Genomic DNA, 22123 nt, shown 5'->3' on the forward strand with positions numbered 1-22123 from the left:
AATACTATCAAACATGGCTGATCCAAAAATTTCACTTACAACTAAGAATAAATGAATTTATATGAATATAGTATCATAAATTATCAGTTTGAAGTTTTTGGTAATTTTACAGTTTTGCTTATCTTCGAAATTAATATCTAACAAGGATCGTAGCTTTTTTCATTCGACTATTATTAATGCAATTTATTTCAAGAATTTTGCGAATATAAATGGGGAAGCTTTGATTGGCTGATAGTTGTCATCCTCTTATTGTCACGATTTTCATACACCGATGTATATCCGCCTTAGGAAATTTTCTTATCTCGCTAAATTCATTCTATTGTCTAGTTTGGTAGCGAAATTTAATCTGTGCCACTTGAAAGGTAGATCCTCTTTTATACACTCTTTTGTCTATGGGTACATGTTTGATCTCCTTGTTCAATGATTATGATTACGTGCATTTTTTCACAAACGAAGGTGTTTTGTTTTCTAATATAATCGCAGTTAGTGACTTCAAGAAAGTATAGAAATTACATTTCCGTGTGCTTTAATTGAACTTTTGTGTGTTTAGTATCAGAAGGTATGTAAATTTATGTATATTCTAAAAAAAAAAGACATGGCACATTATTTTTTCATTCGAAATACCATTGTATGTGTTTAATAATTTAGCCATTGTCCACTTCAATTTTAAATTCATTTTTTACAAACAATATATAACTTCTGTTTCGACGTAAATAGTCTATAATAAGTACAACCGCATATATTCTTTATTTAACTAAGGTAACAAAGTAAATATTTTGAAAGCTCTAAATTGTCAAACATGGCTAATGCAAAGATTTCGCCACCGACAGTTAGAGCTTAAAATTTGCGCAACTATAAGTTATTAGCAATGATAGAAGAAAAGGATAATATAATTTTATTTAATGGTTCTTAGTATTTAGATAAATTAATTTGATTGAATATTTTGTAAATTTTCAGTTCGATGTAAGTTCAAACTAATTTTTGTTAGTTTTACAGTTTTGCTTATCTTTTAATTATTGTTAAACTCTAACTTTTGTCATTTATTTCAAAAATTTTGTGAATAAAAATGAGATAAAAGGCTTTGATTCGCTAATAGTTAATTGTTATCTTCTTCTTGTCAAAATTTTCATATACAGATGTATATCCGCCTTAGGAAATTTTCTTAGGTCGCTAAATTAATGCAATTGACAAGTTTTTACAAGGTTGGTAGCGAAATTTACTCTGTGTCACTTCAAGATAGATTATCTTTTATACTCATCTTTTATCTATGGATAGATGTTTTTGATCTCCTTGTTCAATAATCATGGTTACGTGCATTGATAAATATACATAAATATTACATTTGTTCGGAAATAACTCTCCTTGGTTATGTGCATTTGATTGCAAGCTCAAGTGGTGTTTTATTTACAATCGTATATATAATATACTTAATAATCAAAGTTAGTGATATCAACAAACGTGTAGAATTACATTTCGGTATAAACTAATCACAAGTTTGTTTAGTTATTATCAGAAGGTATGTAACTAGAAAAAAAGACTTTGCACGTTATTTTTTATTCGATATTCCATTGTGTGTGTTTAATAATTTAGCCATTTTCTGCTTAATTCAATTCTAAATTTCATTATACAAACAGTATCTAATTTTGCACAAATATAAGTTCTTAGCATAGACAAAGGAAGAGTATAATATAAATTTGATTCATTGGCTAAATGAATATTTATTCAATAAATGAATTCAATTGAACATTTTGTAAATTTTCAGTTCGATGTAAGTTCAAACAAGTTTTTGTTAGTTTTACAGTTTTGCTTATCTTCGAAAGTAATATCTAAGGATTGTAGCTTTATTTGTTCAACTAGTTATAATTCACTAATTAATCGCTCGTTAATTGTTATCCTCTTGTCATAATTTTCATACACCGATGTATATCCGCCTTAGGAAATTTTCTTATGTCACTAAATTCATGCTATTGACATGTTTTTACAAGGTTGGTAGCGAAATTTATTCTCTGCCACTTGCAAGCAAGTTAGATGTTTGATCTCCTTGTACAATTATTATGGTTACGTGCATCTGATCACAAGCGCAAGTTGTGTTTTGTTTCTTGATATAATCGAAGATAGTTATTTTGTTAACTGTAAATAAAATACGGTAACCACATTTCGGTTAAAATAATTCAACATTAAAGTAGTGAATGACAGTAGGTATGTAAACTTACATATATACTAGTAAGCCATCGCACTTTATTTTTTTCATTTGAATTCCATTGTGTATGTGTAATAGATTAGCCATTTACTACTTATTTCAATACTAAATAGATAATTCGTTTTTCACGTGACATGTTTGTTTGACGATATTTGTAACGAGAAACTTTACTCGCTAGGTGAACAAGATGAGTGACACTGAAGATAAATCTGCTTACTCACGGAAGGTTAAGGATGATGATAGCGAAGCAGAGCGAAGAGAGTTTAGGGCTCCATCAATTAGATACCCGCGCGCACCACCCCCATCCCATTTACGCATGCATAATACTAGAACTGAAAGTGCAAGGCAAGTCGAGCCGCCCAGACACGCTAGTCAAATTAGAGCTCCCAGACATTTGGTCGGCAAAAAAGCAGCGTCAGACTATCGTCCTGACATGGGCTGCTCTGCCAGTGCGCAGTCTTTGGCAGCGCAATCTACGCTGTCACCATTTGCTGAGGAGTTCATCCCAAGGGACAATACTGTGTTTACGCCAGTTAGCCATCTTCAGCATAATTTTGGAGCTGGAGACTCGCCTTACTATAGCCCTCGCCCTTTCAAATCGTCGATATCTGACCGGCTAAAAGTTGGGCGCAGAGGTTTGGGCTCTTCGGATACTGCTTCAAACCCCGTAACTAAATTTATTCATATAATGGACGAGCTCCAGGCGAGTAGCGCCAACTTTGATAGTGTAAGGGCGACTGTAGCGGAGATAGCTGCTATAGGTGCAAATGACTCTATGATGTTAGACAGACTTACAAAGCTTGCGGTTACTGAAGCAGTAAAACGACCACATTTCCAGTACAGTTGCGCTAGGCTTTGTGCACTCGTTGATGAAACGGCTCCCAAATTCCATCAAATGGTTATTGAACAGTGTGGGCATTTGTATCTACAATATAGAAAAGACACAGATAAGTCTCAAGATTCTTCATTTATGGTAGGACTGGTTACCACTTGCTGTGAATTGCTCTACAATTTTGTTCGCGAGAGAAAGTTGCCATTAAAAGACTTAGTAGAGTTCATGGAGTTAATATTTCAGACTATGACTGATGTGATCAATTTGAATTTTAGCCAAGAGAATAATATCAAGGCAGTCTGCCAAGCACTGAAGCTAAGTGGTTATTATATGCATTTAGCTTGCCCTAAACTTATGGAACGCTTACTTAAGGACCTTAAACACAAGATGACGGACAACAAGTCCAAAACATCAATACTAATTCAAAGTGTATTAAATCTTTCTAGTAGTGGGTGGGGTTACGTGTCTGATAGTGGTGACAGCCAAGAAAGTGACCCGGGAGCTAGTGGTGATGCCGAATGCATTGGATATTCGGAGTACAACTCGGAAATTACTGATATCGATGATACAGTCTATTATGGACCAGATGGGGAAGTGTTGACTGCTGAGGAAACTTCCTTTTTATACTGTAATCTTAACGACAATTCGAAGGCTGAAGTTGATGATGATACTTTGTGGGACCCGGACAATGAACTAGGAGCTGAAATGCAACAGGCGTTTAAAGATTTTGTGGAATATTCAAGAAAGAATCCCAATAATTGAATTAGGGCAGGGCCTTAATTCCTAATGAACTCTTACTGCATTTATAATCTGAACTTATCAGAAAAAGAACTTTGTTTAGTTTAATTTATTTTAATTTGTTTTATATGAGCTGAATACAATATGGACAATTTAAAACAAAGTCTCATAATTTTTATATTTTAAGATATCAATGAAATGTGATTAATAATATTTACACATATATATGAATTTATGATTATTCATATAATTGTAAAGGTTAATTTAATGCATTAATTATATGAAATGTTATTTCATAGTTTAAAATTATATATGGGCGAAGTGGAGATGCTCTAAGGAGTACCTTTCAAAAGCTAAGATTGTGATAGACATATTATCTATATATGTTAGTTTTTTTAAATTAGTAGATGTAAAATATACTTTTAAGTATTTTTTTTATCGTGATGATGCTCTTAAATTGTACATAATAAATAGAACATAATAAATGAGTTCTATAATTTTACAATAAATCTGTTCTTTGAATTATTGGGTTAAATTATATTTTTCAGAAACTAATTGCAAAAGATAATTCAAATAGAAACCTATAAGAATATTTGAGGTAGGTTAAAATAAAAAGGCTTGCTTCCAAAGAATAAATACTCTTAAATTCCTGTAAAAAATATTTTGTAAAATGCAGTTCAAACAATTGAAGTAAAACCCACATATTATTATACTACTGTTTATTATTTACATAAAACAAAATATGAGATTCTATGTTTTTGCAAAATGGTAAATAATTGTAAAATATATACATTAAAGTTAGATATTCAGTATTGATATACTACCAATACGACTAGTTTCATTTCAGATATAAGAAATGTTTGTAATAAAATAAATGCTGATAAAAAACATTCAAGTCAGCAATTTTTAAGATTCTTTAACACTATCAGTAATCACCTTCCATAATAAATTATCTTAACATAAATATATGATTGATTGATTAATCAAACATATAAAACTATTCTGTTATTTGCAAATTACTGATGCAAATATTTTATAAATACTATAATTATTTACTCTGATTTTGTTGGTATTTGATTAATATATCACAAAGCGATCAGATACATTAACATTTTCTTACATAACTAAGTGTAAATATTATTTGAGAGCAAATGTTGCAATATGACGTCATATTCTTTGGTATATTGATGTCAATAAAATAGTATATAAATAAATAATAAGAGTGCTAATTATGTTACATCTTTAACTTCACTAGTATCCAAATGCTGTATTAGCATGCGCATAAAAGCCATTTCCTTTCTGGCATTTTCTAATATTATTCGAGGATCAGATGATGTGCATCTCAAACAATTGGGAGCAAACACCATGGCCAAATTTGCTGAGTCCATTTTCGTACTTGCCACAACATCAGGTTGAGAGAATAGTTGCAAAAAATGGACCAAATATATAAGAACCTATAAAATAAATATTATATAATAATATTACTGCTATAAATGCTTTCAACATATTAGTCCAGTGAATTACAACTCGTGGAGCGCGCCTCCTCAGGGGGGCGTTTCCAAAATATTAAATTCGAATATAAATAAAAACAAACAGATAATTATTTTATATATATATTTTAATAATATTATCAGCTTTATTTTAATCATATGCTACTAGCCTATAAAATTGTATAATTTTGATTGCTATTCATAATATCAATAAAAAAAATATATAGATAACTTTGAAAAAGGAATTTAATCACCATTGTAGAATTTAATTTAACAAATATAAACTCTAAACAAAAGTATAAAGCTAAATATTAATGAAATTTGTAATTTATAATCGATCACATTTTAATACAGTTTGATACTTTTGTAGAGTTTGTTTATAATAAATTTAGTTGAGTATTTATCAAATTATTGTTAGAAAAAATAATTTTGCGCTATAATAATTAAAACAATAAGGCTGAAAGTCACTATGTCGGTCATTTAAATAAATAATTAGTTGCTTACCACTCGGTTTAATGCAGGTAATCTGTTTACTATATCATTAGCATGTTGTGGCGTTTCAGTAGTGACACATTCATTATACAAAACATCAGGTATGAGAGGCTCATACAATTCCCTGTACCAAAGTTTTAGTAAGCTTGCTGGAGCATGGGCATCTTAAAATTTAATACAAAATATTATTGATTGTTCAAAAGTTAGAATCTTTGGCCAAAAATGGAAACAAACTGACCCATACTACTGCTTAATTCTGGTAACTCCCATTTATCTAATTTGCTTTTCAACGTATTTACTTCATCTACATCAGCTGATACTCTGAATATACCTTCTGTTTGAAAGCCATTCAATCGTAAAACCTAGAATAAAAAAGTCATATTATAAAAGTTATATCTTAAAAATATTTAAGTATATTTAATGAAATTTTAACTATGATAAACAAAATACACTATGATAAAGTAAATCTCTTACTTGTTCAGATAAAGCAACTTGAACCCAGGGTAATTTTTTGTGAGGGAATTTAAGCTTTTGTAACTCCATAACTTCAGCCAGTGTGTTTCCGAACATTGATGGGTGAAATATTTGTAACTGAAAAAATCAAGTTTTCAATAAACAATGTAAATGCATGATTAAAAAATTGTTGTGAGTTTAGTATTTTGCATACTTAAACCTAATCAATGCGATATTCTATTAATATTACAAATGTTCACAAACAAATAATATCTACAATTGTGTAAATTAAATTATTTTATTTAACACATTTTATTATACTTCGTTTTCTAAAAATATATTTTACTGGAGTGTGAACGTAAATGATAATTAGCAGTTCTAACTCCAAATTTTGATGAGTTTTTATAATTCAACCAATTATTTTAGGTCTATAATTTAGCATGTTATTTCAGACCATGAAATCAGTCGTCGCACAAAGCTTTACAAAAATCGTCAAAAAAACTTTCTTTCAACAGTTTCAACAAAGAAACCTCCCAACAGATCTTTACCAAAAACTAATCTTTGGAAGGAATTTTGAATTTTCAAAATCGGTTGAAAATTTTTGCGAAAACGCTGCGCAAAAATTTTGAACTTTTTTGGACATTCTAAAAAAAACGGCTATGGCGATCACTTGCAAAACTAAAACATAAAATCACTGCAGTCGATTTTTAAGAAAACGTCGACGAAAAAATGACTTGGAATGTCGAAAAAACTTAAAATTAGTAAACCGGATTCTCTAACTAAATACTTCTGTTGCAAAAATACTTCTAAATTACTCTTATTATTACCATTTTTATAATTACAATTTTTATATAACTATTATTGTTAAAATACGTATTAATTATATAACTAAAAACTTATAATTTTGAAACACTTAAAAAATTCAGAAACAAAATATTTCTTTCATAAAAATACCTAAAAATTTGTAAAAAAAAATACTTATATTGTAAAAATACTTATCACATTGTTGGTAAAAAAATATTAATAATATTAAAAAATATTAAAATTTCTTAAACAAAATAATTATATTATAAAAGTAATGTGAAGCTTAATAATATATTTAAAAATAATTAGTTTATCTATATTTAAAAATAATTAGAATCAACTAAATATAAATAAGTTTATAGTAAATACGAGTTATTTAAATTGTATTAAATCTGCTAAAAATTGACTTGAGCCTTATTATAATATCATTATACTGACGGCTTGTAAAATAAATAAATAAATAAATAAATATAAACTTCTCATTCGAGAAGTTGATAAAATTATTTTGTAAGAGGTAATTTTTTTTTGCTTCCCCATAATCATTATTTTATTTGAAATTTCAAATAAAAGACAAAAGTATGAAAATGACCTTACTTATTGTCAAAAAAAAAACTAATGCTCTTGAAATAATTCGATATTTTGATCCTAGACATCACAAAATCAATGTGATCAACATAAATGTTTGATCAACTACTAAAAAAAATTGGTTAATAAAATTATTTTTAAAACATTTTAAAATTTTATTGCATTGCCCTAATTATATTTTTTGTTTGGAATTTGAAAAGCATGAAAATAACTATAATTTTCATAAAAAAAAATTGAAAATCTAAACGTTACTATAAAAAAAATATAAATTAAGTTTTTCTTACCCGTGACTGATCAATTTCATCAGATGATGCTCTACGTGCTTGTTTCTTACCCGCACAACCAATTCTTTCCAACCTATTACAAGCAACAGTTGCATAATGTGATACTTGAACATGTATGGGCCACTTTCCAACCTAGCAGAAATAAGTCATAAGTCAAAATTATTATAAATACAAAATTACAAAATATAAGTACATGATATAAAAAAGAATCATACTTCTGGAAAACTAGTAGCAAAAGCTGGATCTCTATGCCTATTCATGTAACCAAGTAAAGCAGCTTGAAATGTTGATGATGGGGGTATAAAAGATAAACAAATGGCTAGTAATTCCCAACCACGAAGCAAGGAGTCCCTCTGAGGATTCTCTGTAGTTTGACGGCACAATTGCACATATAATTCATCTCGTAATCTGATAGTAAATGATTATTTATTAAAAGTTACAGACATTGTTAATAATTAATAGTAGATTATTAAGTAACATTATTAAGTGTTAACTTTGTTAACATTACATACTTATTATATATTATATTATATTATATCTCCCGCTTTAAACAATATTCGTTTTACACTTTTTCAATCTTGCAAGGATTTTGAAAATAATTTTTTTATTTTATTTATTTGCACAAAATTATAAATACTAAGCTATAATTTTTTTATATCTACAATGACTTTTTCAATGTTTTACTGTCAAAATACAATACTACAAAATATATGTTTCAGTTACAAATTCTTAGTAGTTTATGTCTATAATGGAAATATGTAGATAAGATGGAAACTCCCCTTTTTATGATTGAAACTAAATTTATATGTGTATAAGCTGGTTTGTTTAGATACCAAAACAAAGAGCGTCAATGTTTTTAAACTTAGTTTTTGATTAGTTTTAATATATAATTGATAGTGTAAATTTATTCAAGGTGAGCAAATAACAATTATTTTTTACAAAATCTATAATTTATAAAAAAAATTATAGTTCATCAATGGCAAAAGATAAAAATAAAAAACTAGAGAAAAAAAGAAAAGTTTTATCTTTAAAAACCAAAATTGAAATTTTTAAAGGTGTCTGTAATAATGAAAGAACAATGGATGTTGCATTTTTTATTCAATAAAAAAAATTAGTTACAATGAAAACAATCAAAAAAACTAAGACTCAATTGGAAAAAGTGCATCTGTTGGAATGTCTACAATTTCTCATTGTAGAAATGTTGCAATGAAAAATATAGGGAACTGACAAAAAGGGTTTTTTATAGTGATTTTCGTTTAGCACGTTTTTTTCATATAAAAGTGAATTTTTTGAGTTGACAATTTTTTATGGAACCTATTTCTTGTGTAAGGGGTCAGATGATATATATATATATATATATATATATATATATATATATTAAGGTGGTCCTTAAAATGGTCATTTTCGAATTTCTTGCTCCCAGGGGCTCAAATGGTTCCAAATAGATAAAAAATATTCTCTGAAAGTTTTAGCTCTTAATATTAACGTTTAGATAGAGCGCAATTCAATCAAAGTTTTGTATGGAAATAGCATGGAAAAATTTTCAAAAATTTTAAAAATGTTTTTTAGATGTAATTTAGCGAACAAATGAATAAATAAAACTCATTCATTTGTCGCTAACTTATACCTGAAACATTTTTTTTTAATTTTCAAAATTTTTTCCATGCTCTTTCCATACAAACTTTGATTGAATTGCGCTCTATCTAAACGTTAATATTAAGAGCTAAAACTTGTAGAGAATTGTTTTTTATCTATTTGGAACCATTTAAGCCCCTGGGAGCAAGGAAATTCGAAAATGACCATTTTAAGGACCACCCTAATATATATATATATATCAACAGAATCTAATAATATGTTTATAATTAGAATAGAACAATTTTCATATCAATAATAATTTTTAAAATAGTTTTTTTTACTCACGCTGGATTACCAAAAGCAGTAGCAATAATTTCCATTGCGACCGAATTTAATGTCATACCAGGCCTAGCTTTTCGATCACCCATATAAATTTGTACACGTTTAAATAATTCAATTGCATCCTTCTTTGCTATTTTATCTCTAGAAAGTGCCAACATCGGTCTGCTTATAGCATTTCCTGTCCAACTCAACATATCACGAACACTTGACTGAAACAATTATAAAGTTTGTAATTGATATTAAAAAATACAAAAGAAAGTAATGAATAAAAATTTAAAATAAAAGTTTCGGATTTTGTATAGAAGTATGGACAAAATGCCATGGCATTTTGCTTTTTAATGTTATTTATTTATTTAATGATACTGTAATCGTTTTTACTCATCTTAATTTTATTGAGTACCAGTAACATAGACTTTTAATCAAGCATGAACTATAATAAGGAAAAATGCAACCAATTACAAATACCATTTTGTACATATACTATGGACAAAATGACAAATAAGGTAAAAACAGTGAGATGCAAATTTTAAAGAAGACCATTCATATCTTTTGTTTCTCTTTGAGACATCAGCACATGAAGCATGATTACAAAGGGAACAAATTACACATCATAACTAACTATTAAAAAGCTCTGAATGTGAAACTAGGTCTTTGAAAAAAATGCAAGTCTCTTCTTATTATAGGTGGATCTTTTGGTCTGTCCTTAAAAGTAGTTATAGTAAAAGTTAGTTCAATCACTCTTTACTAGTTTCAATTGTCTTTCTTTTAGCCCCGAAAAGAAGTAGCCTGTAGTTCTTGCAAAATAGTATTTTGTCATTTTCCCCAAATGTGAACAAAAATGCAATAAAATTGTTGACTTCAATAGAAATAATTACAAATAACAATATATAAATCCCCAAAAAACATGACAAAACGACCCTCAAAATAAACTTTTGAAGGTGAGATACATGTTTGAATTGACTACTACGACAAGACTGTGCCACGGATGCTCAACATCTAACAGGATTGTGATTGTAGCTTTTCTCACATTATACAGTTGCAGCAATGTTACTAAAACTAGCCAATTTTTAAATAAGGCCACTGTGTCATTTTGCAGTATATACGAACTTGTCCATATTTCACCTACTAAAAAAACTGCTTACCTTTTTCCTGAATATGCCTTTTGCATGTAAATTCAGATTGTCATGAGCAAATTGTTCTATATCGCACTCTTTTACTGGTAATGAACTAATATTAATAGCTGTTGGTTTCGAAAGCGCTTGAACAGGACTATATAGTGCTTGTTCTTGAGATAAAGTTACTGCATCCAAAGAATCTGTATCTATTGAGAGCCTTGTAAGCTCGGGTTCCAATTTATTTTCGGAAATAGGTTGTTTGCTTGAATTATCGTCATGTTTGGAATCTGATATTTGCAGAGTAGTATTGTAGTATGCAACACTATGGGCACCATAATCTAAAAATATAAATGAATCAAGTTTAATAACTTTATCATATTAAATTAATAATATTTATTACCTTGTGCAGAACTGTAGTGATGTGTTAAATAATCATCATTGCTGCCAGAATGATCTGAATCTTCATTATCGGGTTCATGACCACTAAGTGATTCTTCTGATTGACTGTCTGAATGTAAGGAGTCACTATCTAAAGGATCACCCGCACTGTATGAATAACCTGTGATATATTTGTTGTTATTATAAATACCATTTGATAATGTTAATAAAAATTAACTGTTAGCTTTTATTAAGTACTGAATGTATGTTAAAAATAATTGATCCTATTTACCTGATAATTTAGCTTGCTCTAATATATAATGTTGCAAAGGCAATAAGTGTTCTTGCATTTCTAAGTCCCAATTGGAGTACAATGGTGATGTATTATTACCATTATCATGCTCAATGGTATATTTCTGTTTACTTCCATCTACCTTAACATCTAATTCAAGTTTAGATTGTATTGTATTTTTTTCCTTATTTTTCTTATCACTTTTTGAGTATTCTAAGTTGTGCTTTTCTAAATTTGGTTTACTGAGATATGGTCCTGAACTAATTTTTGACAAATAATTATCTGATGCAGTTTTTTGACTCTGCTGTCTATAACCTTCAGGAGCTGAGTTATGCTTTATCTTACTAAATGTTTCTACATCAGACTTTGTTTTGTTACGTGAATTGGAAGAATATTTAAAATAATCAGCATCAGAACTTGATGCATCTCTATCTAAAGAATATGAAGTTTTAGCACCAGTTTTATCATCAAAGTTAAATTTATCTAAATATTTCGATTGTTTTTCAACATTTTCAATATCAATGTTTTTGTCATGGAAGTACCTACTGGTAACATCTGAATTATGTTTATTACTGGAACATTTAATGTTGTATTTATCTATCCCATAATTGAGTCGGTCTATACTATTAATATTCGACTTGACAGGTTGGCACAGAGATTCAGTGGCAAGGGATATAGAACTGACTAGACTAGGACGGTTTGGTTTTGTTATCTGGTTACATTTATGTTCTCCTCCTTTAGCTGCAAATTGATTTTCTATGTGGGGTACATGCCTGAAAAATTCAAACAATATCTGTTTTTTCATTCAAAAATAAACAATTTTAGTATATATATATAATAGAATTTTGTGATATGAGTGGAACGAATATTAAATGTTAAATATGAACAATACAACACTCAGATTTTTAACACACACATTATTTAATAAATAATTACAGACGTTTCAAGACCATGGTATGCCTCATCTTCAGGGTAATTTCAAAACAGTAAAACTTATATACTAATACATTTTTAATATTTTAATAATTTCAAATAATAAATAATATATTAGTATATAATTTTTTCTGTTTTGAAGATGAGGCATACCACCGTCTCAAATCGTCTGTAATTATTAAATAAAGGGTGTGTTAAAAATCTGAGTGTTGTATTGTTCATATTCAACATTTAATATATATATATATATATATATATATATATATATATTAAATGTTTTATATATATATATATATAAAATAATTGTATTGACTTAAATTGTAAATATTGAATTTGAATAAAGAATCTATCTATCTATCTATCTATATATTATATAGTAATTTCTACACCTGTCCTGAAAATAAACAAGTTAAACTGTAGGATTAAAAAAGAAAAGACTTTTAATCTGGCCCTGGTAGTGTTGTGACATAGTTATCTGGTACAGTAGAACTCCAATTATCCGAATTAATGGGGACCGGGACCCATTCGGATAATCAAATATTCGGATAATCGGAGTTTTTTTTAAAAATTGCCATTGGAGAGAAAAAAAGTTACGTTTTGATATTGCACTATTTTTTATTGAATTAAATAAAAGAAACATGATATTTTTACATGTTTTAAATATAAATAAAATGTACTTATGTACAAGTTTAGAAATAAAAATCATTGTTTATTAAACATCTCCGTCAATGTAAGCTGTTTTAACTGTAACTTAGACCTTTTTTGGACAATTTTTTTTCTGAAAGTGATTCGGATAATCGGAGTTCGGATAATTGGAGTTGTACTGTATCAATAATATATACATAAATAGTGTGAAAAAGAAGATTACCTATTAATTTTATTGTGATCAGGACTATGTGGACTAGAATCACTAGAACTCTGGTTGGAAGTTTTTGTGCTTCTTCTACGGCTTACAGGAGTATTTTCAACAGATTTAAAATATTTCTCATGCATTGAATCATCACTGTTATCAACTCTCGAAGACATGAAACTACCAGATCGCGCCAAAGGCATTTGATTTGGACCTGTAAATTGTTAATAAGATGCAATTGATTTTCATAATCAATAAGGATAATAGTAGTATCTCTAGAATATTAAACATCTAGAGCTTGTTTAAACAATACATTTGAGTTATTTTTTAGTTGACTATATTTAAAATTATAGGATTACCTATATTTGCATTTTTATACTGGTCTTTATAAGATTCCTTATGGTTTATTCCTTGCACATAGCTACCACTGGCATGTTTCTTTTTGAGTTGTGGAGTACTTGCAGAATGTGGTGGTCCACTGTGGATAAGAGGCTCATATTTAAATGCGGGTAAATTATTTGAACTTGAACTTTCTTGTAGCATTCTATAGCTAAAAAGAATTTTGATGAAATATTTCATAATAATGAATATATTTTATAATAAAAAAAAAAATACTTAGATACCAAGTTTGTTTTCTTAATTTTTTTATGAATAATTTTCTAATTTTATAATAAATCAAATAATTACATATTTATGTATAACTGTTAACTGGAATTTCAATACTTTTTAAAACAAATTCTTATGACAAAGAAATATTACCCAGTATCTGATTGTCCACGATGTCTTTGTGATGATGATGCCCCTGATGAAACACGTAAGTGGCTAGACTCTTGTAATCGCCTATAGCCATGTGCACTAGATAAACTGGAATCACTAGATCTGCCGCTATCTGTATGTTTGTGACCTGAATGTCCAACATGTGAATGACCATGTTTGCAATACCTATGTGAACTTTTTTCAGATCCACTTGCACGAGTACCATCAGGTGTGACACGATCTCTGAATAATTTAAGTTTTATTAAAGATTATTTATACATGAATTGTTTTGAGAAAACCTTTCCAATATTAAGTTTTTATAATTTATTATACTAATGTGACTAAATCACTGAAATATAGAATTCTAAATTGTAAATTGATCATAAAAGTGATATTGGTTTAACATGAAGCTAGAACATTAATAACCAAATCTAATCCTGATGTTCTGTGATCCTTTCTTAAAAAACTTCTATACCTACTGTCCTCAGTATGGATAAAATACATCATAATAACTACATGAATTCCACACCATATGAATTTTTGTGTAACACATGTAATAAACATTGTTCATCTTTTAGGCAATTCATAATTTCTTTCCAAAAAGATGTATTTTTATAAGTTAATTAAGTTTTACATTATTACCTGTTGTAGCCTGATGGACTTGTAAGCATTTCACAATTCGAATCAACGCTTGAACGAGTTGTTGTAGCATCTGTCTTCATAGCACTGGTGCTACATTTTTGATCCCGTTGAGAAATCTATGAATATATGTTCATATATAAATATATATATATATATATATATATATATATATATATATAAAATTTTAATTATTTTTAGATATACTACCTGTAAAAGGGCTTTTGAATTATGTGTTGTGCTGTCATGTTTTTCACAAGGATCAGTATTTTGTTTCAATGTTTGTAGCTTGGCAAGAGGTATGATGTCGCAATTCATAGGCCTATGCCACACGGTGCTTTGTGAAGCGGCATTGTAATAATAAAATCGACTAGTATGTACATCAAACAATTCCCACCACTGCGAACTATCTGTTCGTTTCACATTCACACCCTAAAAAATATAATAAGCTTTTACTCTATATTTCATTTTATCGTTTGTAATGAAGTTGAATTTTTACAAATAAACATTCTTGGGAGATTAAAATACTATATTTTATATGAAAATCTGTAGTTTGTTTCATTAGCTAAAAATAACCAAGTATTACAGCTAAATCTTGTATAATGATAGTCAGACAGACACTTCTCTATTGAACTATCAAACAATTGCTATGTAAAATCACATTGACATAAAATTATAGAGAAAAGCTCTATTTTTAAAATTCTGTCTTCAGAATCATAAAAATGTATCAATATTAAATATTTGCAACTGTTAGTAGCATAACTTTCACTCTGCCTGATTACATTTAGTATAAACTTGAATAAGTACTTTCTCTCCAAAATGATATTTATAAAAGCACAAATTTTTAAATAAAATCACAATGCACAAAAGGAGACCCAAAGTCTTTGACACACTATCGAAAACATATTCACAAAATTCGAAAGTTTATGGGCAAATCATAATTTTGTAGCACTTTGTCTTACTTCTGGAGGATCCCAAACACATTCTCCCGTTGTCAGATTTGCGTACATATGTTCCTTAGTTCTTGGTTCAATTATTTCAACCCACTCCATTCTAAAAAAATAAATCCAAAGCATATTATAATGAATTTAAATGAAATTGTCACGCCCAAACGGGGTGACAATTTTTATCGGGTATCGATTGTAATAAGGATATATAAAATAAAGTTTAAATACCTTTCAGATGACATTTTCATAAATTACTTAAAAATAGTTGCTTATAATAAATTATTGAATTATTGTTATACTACATAACGAACTATAATGATTAAGACATGGAAAATAGAGCCTCTCCAGTAAATAAAACATTTTTCACAAGCGCCATGTTGGATATGGAAGTAGAGCAAAACATATAAAAGCATTGAAGGCAAAGGCGAAAAATGTCCTTATACCGGTTATGAAATGAATAGTGTCATTCATAATGAAAACAGTTTGTAGTATAAAAACTATGCAAAATTTATTCATTTTATTATCTTTCAAGTCTCTACATTTATTATAAATATTGAACAAGAAGTTCCGCCAGTTTATAAATCATCTAAGCCATAAAATCTGATTTTGAGAACTGTCATTTTAGTATAATATGCATATTCTACCCACGTTATGAACGTGGTAAAAGATACATAGATAAATAAACATACATAGATAGTTGCATAGATACATAGATAGTTCCAAATACTTATATGTAATAGAAGTCGTTCTGAAGTGTTGCATGATCAAGTATAAACAAATGAACTTTAGAATTATCATATCAGTTTTCATTGATGTTTTTTTGATCATTTGTATGTTGTATTAGAAGTACAAAATTTTGCTGAAATTTTATTCAAAAGTAAGTTATATCTTGCATATTATATATTTTGAGTACTAAATTGTATTCGGCAGCTAATGATTTTGAACAACAGTTCTAATTAAAGCATTTAATACAATTTGTTCATTAGATTCTCTGTTCTTTCAATTGTGTTTTTCATTATTAGTCATTTGTTTTATGGTGCGGTCTCATTGGACGAACATTGGCGAATCCTGTTCGCAACGTGCGCGCGATTTGCTTTTGTTTGCAATAATTTTGTCTGTGCATAGAAGACGAGTCATTGGATGTAAAAAATTTCGCAAATTTTAATAAGAAGTGAGTTATTTATATCTTGTGTACTACATATATTAGCTTATATTTTGAGCTGAATGATATTTATCAGGTACGTTTTGAACCATAGTACCAATTAAAGCATTTAATACAATTTGTTCAAACTATGATTAGATTGTGTTTTTTCAATGGTGCTTTTCTTATCATTAGTCAGTTCTTTTAGACGTACAAATTTTTGCTGAAATTTTAATAAGAAATAAGTTATTATATATTGCATATTAAATGTTTCGAGTACTAAATTGTATCAGCGGCTAATGGTTATGAACAACAGTACTAATTAAAGCATTTAATACAATTTGTTCAAAGTGTTTTTTTCAATTGTTTTTTTATCATTAGTCATTTTTATTATGGTGCGTTCTCATTGGACGAACGCGCACGGCGAATCTTACTCGCAACGTGCGCGTGGTTTGCTTTTGTTTACAATAATTTTGTCTGTGCATAGAAGACGAGTCATTAGTAAAATTTTCGCAAATTTTAATAAGAAGTGAGTTATTTATATCTTATGTATTTTATATATTAGCTTATATTTTGAGCTGAAAGATATTTATCAGGTACGCTTTGAACAATAGTACTAATTAAAGCATTCAATATAATTTGTGCAAAGTATCATTAAATTCTGTGTTCTTTCAATGATGCTTTTTTATCATTAGCCAGTTGTTTTAGATGTACAAATTTTCGCTAAAATTTTAATAAGAAGTAAGTTATTATATCTTGCATATTAAATGTTTTGAGTACTAAATTCTATTCAGCGGCTAATGGATTTGAACAACAGTACCAATTAAAGCATTCAATACAATTTATTCATTAGATTCTGTATTTCAATTGTGTTTTTTATCATTAGTCTTTTGTTTTATGGTGAATTCTCATTGGACGAACGCGCACGGCGAATCTTGCTCGCAACGTGCGCGTGGTTTGCTTTTGTTTAGAATAATTTTGTCTGCGCACTTTGCAAACAGATTCGCCGGGCTGATTCGTGCAATGGAAACGAGACATTAGATGCACAAATTTTCGCTGAAATTTTATTAAGAAGTGATTTATTTATATCTTGCGTTTTACATATGTTATATTTTGAGCTGAATAATATTTATCAGTTAATAACAATAGTACTAATTAAAGCATTTAATACAGATTTTTCATAGCATTATTACAATATTCTGTATTCTTTCAATGGTGTTTTCCTACTATTAGCATGCTGTTTTAGACGCAAAATTTCGATGAAACTTTGATAAGAAGTGAGTTATTTATATTTTGTACATTATATTGGGTTATATTTTTAGTACTAAATAGTAATTGTAGTAATTCAATAATAGGTAGTAATTAGTAGAAAGTTGAGAAATAGTAGTAATTTCAGTACACTTTAGTCTGTTTTTACACGGTCTTTTTGTACACGGTTTTGATATAACACGGTTTGAATTAAAGATTTAAGTGAATTTAGCGCGTACAAACAATTTTTACTGGTCAAAGCAAATGTGAATAGCACTAATTTAGGGGAATTATTATAAAAATAAACATGAATTCTTGTTCTTGAAAATTATTCTAATTTTAATATGTTTTAGAGATTAGGAACAAATCACCCATTTTTGTATAAGATCAATGTCTTTTTTTCCCCTTTTTTTTACACGGCTTTTTCTGGAACCAATCTACCGTGTAAAAACAGACTTAGGTGTATATCATTAGTTTTTGTGTGCTTTTGTTGGTGTTTTTTTATCATTAGTCTATTGTTTTAGATGTAAAAATAAATAATAAGCAGTGAGTTATTTATGTATATTCATGTGATGGATTTAGAAAATAGTACTAATTCAAGCATTGAATACAGAATATTTAAGGTAATTAAATAAATATTCAATGAGTTCATCTGCTCTATTCTTTACAAAGAATAAAGCAAATGAACGTAAATACGGTCCGGAGCCGTTTTATGTTCATCACTGACAGATGTAGAGATACTTTATGCCATGCGCGATCTTAAATGTTATCTTACTGTCATTCGTACGGGCGCCATTTGTTCATGTAACAAAATTCACTCATATACAAGTTTAATCAAAATAACAAGTGAATTGCAATTATATGTCAAAATTGTCCAAGTGAAAAGTGATCCCAAACAATGTCTCTATAAATCAATTATTTAAATTATTCATGTAACATGAATCATCTTGTTTATACATCGCCAAAAGTTTTTGTATTCCTTGATATGAGTCTAAAATTTAGATGTCCAGTAATTTCCTCAGACATACTTTCATCATAACATCAAATTATGTGCTTGGTAGATTTTTACGGATCGATTCTCTACCTGTGCGGAGACACTGCAAACTGGCGCCCGTGTTACCAGTGGAATTTACAAATAAATCATCGCAAATTGCCGCAAACGATAACTGCTTTGAACAGTCAAAGGAGAAGACACCTAGGCTATATTCTAGGAGTCAACAAATCGCCCTTAACCAGTCCCTTTCGCTATCACTGTCCCCTCCTATCCAAAGGAGAAGAGCTATGCCTTCTTTACGAGGAGCATATTTGAGCCTGTAAGTGATATAGATTAAGATTTCGATAATTAATTTCATAATATGTTTACTAGACAATTGTTTACTCGCACTCTTGCCGATATTCAAACCGACTACTTACTGACCTACCTTAATTAGCGGTTTTGCGCGTATGTACATATATTATAAAATTGTATGAACACTGATGAATAAAGTAGCACATTTCAAGGAGAATGCGTGAGCAAAATATTTAAACAGATGTTACTAGAAAATAAAATAAAACAAATCGTCAATCTATTGAACCAGTTTTTAACTTCCCGTAGCGTAAGTTATTGTAATGGGCCGAAAATCGAAATTGAAAATTTTTACATTTCTCGACGTTTTGAAGGTTTCTGAACGTTTTGGCATACCTCAGAAAAAATGGATGTCTGTGTGTGTGTATGTATGTATGGATACAAATTTCCAGTCACGTTTTAGGGCGCACGGATCAACCGATTTGAATGGTTCAAAAAACTTTCGATTCTTTTTGATAGGGAAAAGAGCTGATTAGTTTTTGGCGAAGGCAGGTACAGCCGTTTCGGAGATACAAAGCAAAGAGTGCAGAAAATAGAAATCGACTTTTTGAGAGAACGGAGTATCCGATTTGAATGGTTTAAAAAACATTCAATTAGTAATCATTGGGAGAAGTGATTATTAGTTTTTGGCAAAGGCAGTCTAGCGGTTTCGGAAATACATAGCTAAATGTGCAAAAAATGGCAGTTTTTAAGAGAACGAAGCGTCCGATTTGAATGATTCAAAGAACTTTCAGCTTGTTTTAACAAAATAATTGATTTTGGAAAAAACAATTTTGTATCATGTTTTTTTTTTTAGTTTTTTTTTTTGTATATCGAAAATAATTCAGATTTTATTTTTAATTCTGACTAAAATTCTAATATACTTTATTGAAATAATTTTAACTTTGCAGTTCAGTTTATATAATTCTTATGAATATTAGACAACGTTCCAATATTTATAATAATCTATTTGAAAACATTCACTATTCCTCGAACATTTCGTTACGGTACGGAAAGTTCCAGCAATTTTGCCTTAAGGCACGATGCCACCCACCCCACTAGTTACCGTTTGTATCAACTTCCTGTAGGGTAAGTTATAGTAATCGAAAAATCGAAAATGAAAATTTTTATATATCTTTACGTTTCAGAGGTTTCTGAACATTTTGGCATACATTAGAAAAAATGGATGTATGTGTGTGTTATGTATGTATGTGCGGATACAATGTTTTCGACGATTTCGAGAACACGGATCAACCGATTTGAATTATTTGAAGAACATTCAATTTTTATTGATAAGGAGACGTGCTGATTAGTTTTTGGCAAAGGCAGATCCAGACGTTTCAAAGATACGGGGCAAAAAGTGCCAAAAATGGTAATTCAGTTTTTGAGAGAACGGAGCGTCCGATTTCAATAGTTCAAAAAATATTTTATTTATATTGACCTAATGAACAACTGATTAAATTTTTGGGAAGACAGGTCCAGCGGTTTCGGAGATTCAATAAAAATAGTAAACTAGTGGTACATGGCATTGTGCCTTAAGGCAAATTGCTGGAACTTCCCGTATTAAAAATTACATTTTTTTAAATAAGATTAAATTTTCTTTTAGAACTCTGGAAAAAATTGATTTTTGGGATTTTTAAAATTTTTGGAAAGAATTGACCTTTTTGAAAAATTTGATTTTTTATACTTAAATATTTTAATACGTTAGCTGCGTAGAAACGAAATATCGAAACGCGTAGGCGCTGCGTTGCAGTGTAACTGATAAACATTGGCACGGAACCCATAGAGAAGTAATCAATATTTATTCTTATTATTAAAATATCTATACGATATGTGATAATTTCATGTGCATATGTCTAATGATCATTTTTGTCCGCCAAATGGCATTTTTTTCACTTTTTTTATTGGATCTCCGAAACCACCAGACCTGCCTTTCCAAAAATTTCATCAGTTCTTTATTTCGTCCATACAAATAAAATGTTTTTAATGTTTTGCTAAAAAATCAATTACCATTTTTGGCACTTTTTGCTCCGTATTTTCGAAAAGACCTGACTTGCCTTTGCTAAAAACTAATTAGCACGTCTCCTTATCAATGCCAATAGAATGTTTTTTGACAAATCGTTTGACCCGTGTTCCTGAAATTGTCGACGAAAATTTGTATCCGCACACACACACACATATATACACACACGCATCCACTTTTTCTAAGGTATGCCAAAATGTTCAGAAGACCTTAAAACGTAGAGATATGCAAAGATTTTGATTTTTTATTTTTTCTGATTACTATAACTTACCCTACGGGAAATTTAAAAAAAGTCGTTTGGCGGTCAAAAAAGATCATTAGACAAATACACATCAAATTATGAGATATTTTATAGAGACTTTAATAATAAGTGAAAATTTTGTTTACATTACATTATCTAAACACATGGTGATGATATAGAGCGCATTTAAGGAATAATAAAGTGTGGATGTTGATGCTATTCAAACATTGAGTTCTGATTTAATGATTAATCAAGATCAATTTTAAACCTAATCTTTTGCCAAAAATATTTGGCAGGAATAAACTATTAGGATAAAGAAGTAATTTAACGCGTCATGTTAAAGATTATTTCTAAAAGTAATTTATAGGATTTCAAAGTAATATTATTAATAAGGGATTTGATCTTGAGTTTAATACTGTACTCAAGTATGTAACGAAAAGA

General features: G+C 29.1%; 3 protein-coding genes across 5 annotated transcripts in view; 1 reads left to right on the forward strand and 2 right to left on the reverse strand.

Annotated features, from left to right (window-relative positions):
• The first annotated feature begins 414 nt into the window (after positions 1-414).
• LOC113377232 lies at positions 415-3914 on the forward strand. 3 transcript variants are annotated; one of them, XM_026617475.1, is made up of 2 exons: positions 415-559; positions 2379-3914. In XM_026617475.1, exon 2 carries the CDS (start codon positions 2388-2390, stop codon positions 3792-3794), a length of 1407 nt encoding a protein of 468 aa, XP_026473260.1. In that variant the 5' UTR covers positions 415-559; positions 2379-2387; the 3' UTR covers positions 3795-3914. The 3 variants fall into 3 exon arrangements, with proteins under 3 accessions (XP_026473260.1, XP_026473258.1, XP_026473257.1); XM_026617473.1 differs by lacking the exon at positions 415-559 and adding an exon at positions 1363-1516; XM_026617472.1 differs by lacking the exon at positions 415-559 and adding an exon at positions 2039-2199 and having other exon boundaries at positions 2379-3912.
• A 927-nt stretch (positions 3915-4841) lies between these two features.
• LOC113376988 lies at positions 4842-16080 on the reverse strand. The gene is made up of 17 exons (XM_026617134.1): positions 15934-16080; positions 15721-15811; positions 14969-15190; positions 14762-14877; positions 14123-14362; positions 13723-13913; positions 13382-13577; positions 11581-12353; positions 11311-11469; positions 10938-11248; positions 9799-10004; positions 8094-8286; positions 7879-8010; positions 6227-6343; positions 5991-6114; positions 5765-5916; positions 4842-5224 (listed from the first exon to the last, which is right to left on the reverse strand). Exons 1-17 carry the CDS (start codon positions 15951-15953, stop codon positions 5000-5002), a joined length of 3468 nt encoding a protein of 1155 aa, XP_026472919.1. The 5' UTR covers positions 15954-16080; the 3' UTR covers positions 4842-4999.
• Positions 16081-19308: 3228 nt separating this feature from the next.
• Positions 19309-22123, reverse strand: part of LOC113376266 — a 9756-nt gene continuing 6941 nt past the window's right edge. Inside the window, exon 12 of the mRNA XM_026616174.1 lies at positions 19309-19405. Within this exon, the coding sequence (XP_026471959.1) occupies positions 19309-19405 (97 nt within the window). The remainder of the gene's footprint in view (positions 19406-22123) is intronic.

The sequence above is a fragment of the Ctenocephalides felis genome, unplaced genomic scaffold (assembly GCF_003426905.1).
Source record: "Ctenocephalides felis isolate EL2017-DRISC unplaced genomic scaffold, ASM342690v1 CF-g0.4_SCAFFOLD_01886, whole genome shotgun sequence".
Classification (NCBI taxonomy): domain Eukaryota; kingdom Metazoa; phylum Arthropoda; class Insecta; order Siphonaptera; family Pulicidae; genus Ctenocephalides; species Ctenocephalides felis.